The 6210-nt window shown below is 35.9% G+C and overlaps 1 protein-coding gene across 1 annotated transcript; it reads right to left on the bottom strand.

Annotated features, from left to right (window-relative positions):
• Positions 1 to 19: 19 nt before the first annotated feature.
• On the bottom strand, positions 20 to 3603 carry zmp:0000001048 (retinol dehydrogenase 8). The gene is made up of 7 exons (XM_053339228.1): positions 3515 to 3603; positions 1932 to 2069; positions 1668 to 1829; positions 1388 to 1567; positions 1212 to 1305; positions 846 to 1029; positions 20 to 737 (listed from the first exon to the last, which is right to left on the bottom strand). Exons 2-7 carry the CDS (start codon positions 2026 to 2028, stop codon positions 528 to 530), a joined length of 927 nt encoding a protein of 308 aa, XP_053195203.1. The 5' UTR covers positions 2029 to 2069; positions 3515 to 3603; the 3' UTR covers positions 20 to 527.
• Between the last annotated feature and the right edge of the window lie 2607 nt (positions 3604 to 6210).

Here is a 6210-nt window from a genome sequence, read left to right on the forward strand (position 1 = left end):
TAATTTATTATGTTTTTTTTGTTATTTCATTATATAGTTGTAACTTCTGTCATTATAATATATATTTATTTTTGCTTGTTTATTGGCTAGTGTGTTTGCCAATTGGGTAAATCATATACAGTGTGGTATTTACTATGCTGATTAGATTAAACCTTTGTTAGAATAATTTTTGTATTATTTATTTTGCTGTTAAAGTTAAGTGTAAAACATATTATCATTGAAACCTATAGTGAGTAACAGTAAATGGAAGAGTGCTTGGATATAACATTTGTGTTATTATACAGTATTAACACATACAAATACACAAGCAAGACAAATTAATTGCACCGCAGGAAATATTGTATAAATATAGCATACAAGGATTTATAATTATGTCTACAGATATACATATAATATCCTATCACTTGTGCCATGTTCATTACTGCTCAGGAAAAAGAACCTCTCTCAATTTACTGTTGGACTTTACACTGTGGTACCTTCTCCTTGAGATTAAAAAGTATAATCTCTGCAACTTGTCAGCCAAATCTTTATTTCTTCCCTACCCTCTTCTGAAACAAGCGCAGCACTCCAAGAGTAGCATTGAACACCTTGTCATGTTTAAAGATCATCTTATAGAAAGTGTCCAGAGGGAGACGCCCTGTTGGATCGGCATGCTTCAGTGCAGTCATGGGCATGTAGAGGCGGTTGGTCTGGTGGCGGAGAGGGGGCTCCCTGGCTGTGATCACCTTAAGTGTTTGCTGAATGATAAAAACAACAATATTTCAACACTGGTTGGCGCTTCTTCATTATGCATTTTCACTCTTTATCTGTTAAACTTGAATAAAAACACATAAGTCATCACTTGCCTCTGCCACTTCCTCTGGTGTCTGGCCTAATGAGTTGAAGACTTTTTTAGAGTACGGCAGATACATTTCACGGAAGATTCTGGCAGTCTCCTCATCCGTCTCTGATAGATCCATGTTCTTAGCATCCTCGTACACTTTCCTTTCAAACTCTGTTACCACTGGGCCAGGTTCCACTAGAGTTGTCCTTGTGATAGAAATATAATAGAGATAACATATGGGACCACTGTTCCATTACAATCAACAAGTTTTAAACATCTTACCATTGTGGCCTTACTGATAACTCAAGTTTTAGTTTGATCATGGGCACTTGTGGGATGGGTGGCTGCATTAAGTTGTTTAAGTTGATTTTTGAGGACATGTAATCACTTGATGTTAAACTTGAGTGCTTGCACTGCCAGACTTTCACAAAATCCTTCCACAGCAAATTTGGAGGCAGAGTAGACATCATTGAACAGAAGCCCTGTGTAGAAATGAGGAAACTTATTAGCAACCTCTCTTTTAATTAACTTCTTGTGTAATTTCACTGACACAAACATACACACCCTGTATTCCCATAACGCTGCTCATCACAACAATATGGCCGCTCTGCCGTCGCTTCATATCAGGCAACACTTCCTTCACCATCCGTGCAAGGCCAAAGACGTTTATGTCAAAGAGCTCCTTCATGTCGGCGATACTCTGGCACTCCAGCGGCCCAATCATGCCAATACCTGCATTATTCACTACAACAGCAGAGTATTCTACGTCAATATTTGTTTGTGTAGAAATCCAGAATGAACTTCAGATATGTTTATAGAAGAATGTAAAAGAGAGCTACCAGACCAAGAACATCCACCCGTCTGTCTGGCAGGCTGTTGACACACTCTCTGATGGAGGCTTCACAGCAGGCATCTAACTGTTTGATTTCCAGTGTTTTGTTTAAGGAGTCACCAGCTGCTTTCTCCAATGTTCCCCGTTTTCCAAGATCCCTCATTGTTGCAACCACTGCCCCAAATTAAAAAAATGAATTTACAGACTGTCAGCAGTTATTTCTATCATCTGGAAAAAAAAAGGTCATATGATGGTTGAGCAGAGTGAATGGCTGACCTTTGAACCGTCTGAGCTCATCTTTGGCCAGCCGTACAGCCACAGCCAAGCCGATGCCAGAGGAGCACCCAGTCACAAGCACTCTCCTTGTCCCCATGGTTCTCTGACCTCTGACCTCAGGCCTTACAGTGATCCAGGCTGTTCAAACAACATGGTAAACAGGGAAATTAAAATGAAACAACATTATGTCATCATCGTGTTTTCAGTTAATTAGTTTTTATTAATGGGTTTCTACCCCAATGATCAATGCATGCAAATGAGTGAGTCCTTTAAAATGCCCGGATTATATGCTCTAATGTGCTCTGATCTGATTTTTTGTATCCTGGAATGTTTATCTGCTTACAACAGCAAGCTTAGTGATTGGTATGAGAGGCCCAACATGCACACGTGAACTCTGTCCGAGGTGAAATTATGTATGTCAAATGTTTCTTTCTCAAGACACACTAAATGATAATAAAATAATAATCATTTAAATTCAATCCCAACTCAAACTGTGCAGCTACTGTAGATCAGTGCGTGATTATTATTGTTTGTATTGAATGTTGATATTAGCATATGGATGCCTCAGAGTAGCTCATGGGTTAATGCTGTCGGACATTAATACTAAAAATAGTTCTGTCTTAGAACACAAAAAGAGGAAAAAGGCTATTGCAGCATGATTTAGAGCTTCTGGATTAAGACCCCTGTGGCAGTTTTTACTCATAATATGAATTTAATTTAGAGCCTTGAGTTGTAATCCATGACCCATCAAACTATCAATGCCATAGATGTAATATATTAAATGCAGTTTGAATTGTACAATTATACCGTGAACAATTAAATACAGTGGTGGAAAGTTAATAACTAGGAAAATAAATAACTATATTTACTCAACTACAGTACTTAAGGACAATTTTAAGGTACTTTTACTTTACTTCAGTATTTCCATTTTATGCTACTTTATAATTCCACTCCACTACATTTCTCTGAAATGTAAAATGTTTGATGTAATGGAAATGTTGTATTTTCTACTCCACTACATTTATTTGACAGCTTTCATGACTTTACTACAGATAAAGATTGACACAATGGATAATATAACAAGCTTTTAAAATACAACACATTGTTAAAGATGAAACCAGTGGTTTCCAACCAATCTACTCATGTCATCTAATAATATACCTCAGATTAAACCAATACCTGTACTGCAGAACTTTTACTGTATTTGCTGCTATACTTATGTACTTAAGTAGGATTTTCATGCAGGACTTTTACTTATAATAGAGTACTTTTACACTGCTATACTGGTACCTTTAATTAAGTAAAGGATCTGAACTTCTTCCACCATCAGAGTTTACAAAAGTAAAATATTTCCATCTGAAATGTAGTGACATAGAATACAGAGTATCATGACGATACTCAATACAGTATCAGCACATCAAAAACTAGATGTAATGTTCTGTATATCACTCAGATTGTGACACCGCAGGGATTAAAATACAGTCGACTCTGTCCTTATTGCAGAACTAAATCCGTCCTAGACGAGTTAACCGCATCAAAATCTAGACTTGGATTGGTTGTAGACGGTGTTGTGGTTTACCAACCTGTAGACCAAGCAGCGTGTCCTCCACAGCAGCAGATGTTGGAAACAGATAATGTAAAGTGTCTGCAGTATTACTCACAGAGGCAGGACACGACCAAGTCACAACGTGAAAGGCTGCTACATAAACCAAGCGATTACCTAAAATGGGTCACATAAGCCGATTCCGTACGTGGGAGTTGTAGTTCCCATGCTGACCTCAAGAGCTCCCTCAACTACAAAGCCAGTAATCATAAGGTGCATACTGAAGGGGAAACTGTGCAATTCAGGAGCATTTACCTGCGTGTTGCTTGTGTCGTAGTGGGACTGACGGCTGTGTTTATAGGTTCACACAGCCTACAGCAGTGCTTCCATGGGTAGGATGATGCCACAGTAACACAATCTGGATAATGGGGATCAGGAAAATAGCCATGTCGTCAAGGCTGTATACAATATTAAAAACATCAACAAGTCAAAGTGTCCATTGCATTTAACACCTGCCTCTTTGCTGTTTGTGCTGTTTGCTCTAAATACATCCTCTCACACATCAACTTATAGCTACTCTCTGTAGCTACATGAGACAGACTGTAAAGATGACTAAAAAGCAGTTTATCAGTCTATTCTTAAAAATATTCATTTCATATAATATAATTACATGTAATAACAAGTGCAGAATTGTGGGATACCAAGCAATGTCAACAGTGTACAAGAGTTCACATAGGGCATGATAAACAGCCAGATGAGTACACTATATTAAGAGACTTCTTCTGGATTATTTTAAAAGTTTCATTAAAATTTGATGTTTGAATATGATTTTCTGGAACAATTAAGTTAAACACAAAATTAATTTTATACCACACTGCACTCAATAATACCCATGCAACTTTGCTGCATTGTCTGACTGATACGTTTATGAAGGAAAACATTTCCACCATCATCCTTCTTCATTCATTGATGATATTTGGACTTTTAACATCATGAATACAAAATGATGCAACAGAAAATCCAGAATCAATCCTCAAGTCCAGCAGTGTTTTGTATGATAAACACATTGATGAAGGGAACGAGATGTTGACAGTGAAAGTTGGTCTCAGCAGGATGTTTCACTTTCACTCCCCTCATTAGTGACAGCCATGTGTACAAACTGAATCTCTATGGTATTCGGACAAGGAACCAAGCTGATCATGACAAGTAAGAATGTTTAAACTGATCATACATTTTAACACAGTAAGTACATTCCACTTGTAAAATATGTTAACTATCAATGGTTATGTCACTATTTTTCATTTCACAGTTTATATTGCAAAAAAAAAGAAGCCAATATTTCAGTGCAGAGAAAAACATCAAGTCTTCCTGCTTTGTAGAATAGTAGGTGACTATCTGCATCTTTTCTGCTAGTGCTGTTTGACTTTTACAAGTTTTAGAAATGACAAATTCTGATGTTCTGATGTTAAAGTGTTACAGTGTTTAGTTTTAGCTCTGCTTTATCTTGCATTGATTATTTTAATAAAAAAGTCCATGTGTTTTATTAAAGTGAAAACCAAATGAAATCTGATGTGGTGAGATTATATAACAGCGCATAATTCTCTTTTAAACTAATGAATGATTGGCTTATTTTTATAATCATTAATCAAATAGCTACAGGGCAAAAAGCAAATATGGAGTTGATACAAAAGAAATACACAGTGCAATAAACAATGTTTATCAATTAATTATTTTAGGACTATACCCTCCTTGCCTAGTGTGGTTAAATATGACCCCATCTGTTTCTTTATACTTTGTTTGTAATAATGAACTAACATTGAATTGTGACTAAACTTTTTTATTATTATTTTTTACACATACCGGATTAATTGATTGTGTGTTTAGCACTGAGAGTGTATGTGCCTGCTTAAAGCATAAATTATTTCCAGGAAAATCTGCTGATTATACTGTTTTATCCAAATTACTAATTTCAATTTATAAAAATTGGGTGACAACTTGGTAAATTATGCATTATGTTAATATCTTTTGTAATCATCCTCAGTTGAATTCTGGGCCAAGACAGAAGAAGATATTGTGTACCATTTAATGAACATATCAAATGACAGAAGTCATATTTAAAAACAGATAACCAACATCTCTCATAATTCTATATAACTCTTATATACATACCTTAAATGGATAGGGTTGTTGTTATGACTGTAGCACTGTAAAAGTGAAATTCATTGATCAAGGTATATTTGATGATATTTGCTGCGTATGTGCTTGTTAATTGGAGTTGAAAAGTAATCTTCGCAGATTTTTAACAAGTCACCAAAAGTTATGTATTGTAGTACATCAGCTCTGGCTCTGCAAATAAGTCCATAATTCACACAAATTGGGGGCATTTAACTGATCAAACGATAATAATCAAAACATCAGTGAGTTCTCAGACAAGAGCTTCTGGTTTTACAGATAGCTGACTTGAACCCTTCATTTACCTGGAGCTATAAATAAAGAAAGGAGGCCTTCAGCTACATCCTAGAAAGAAAGAGAGAGGATGAAAATTTAGTTTCAGTTGCTACTCATTGTATCAAATCAGGTGAAAAATATTGATAAGTTCTGAAATCTGTTGCGCTTTTATTGGAAATGCACATATTTAGTGTCATTTAATTCATTAAATGTTTTGTTGTTGTTTTTTACTGAAAGGAAGACAGTACATAATGGTTTGAGAAGAAAATCAACACAAATATTCTTTGG

Source organism: Scomber japonicus, chromosome 18 (assembly GCF_027409825.1).
Source record: "Scomber japonicus isolate fScoJap1 chromosome 18, fScoJap1.pri, whole genome shotgun sequence".
NCBI lineage: Eukaryota > Metazoa > Chordata > Actinopteri > Scombriformes > Scombridae > Scomber > Scomber japonicus.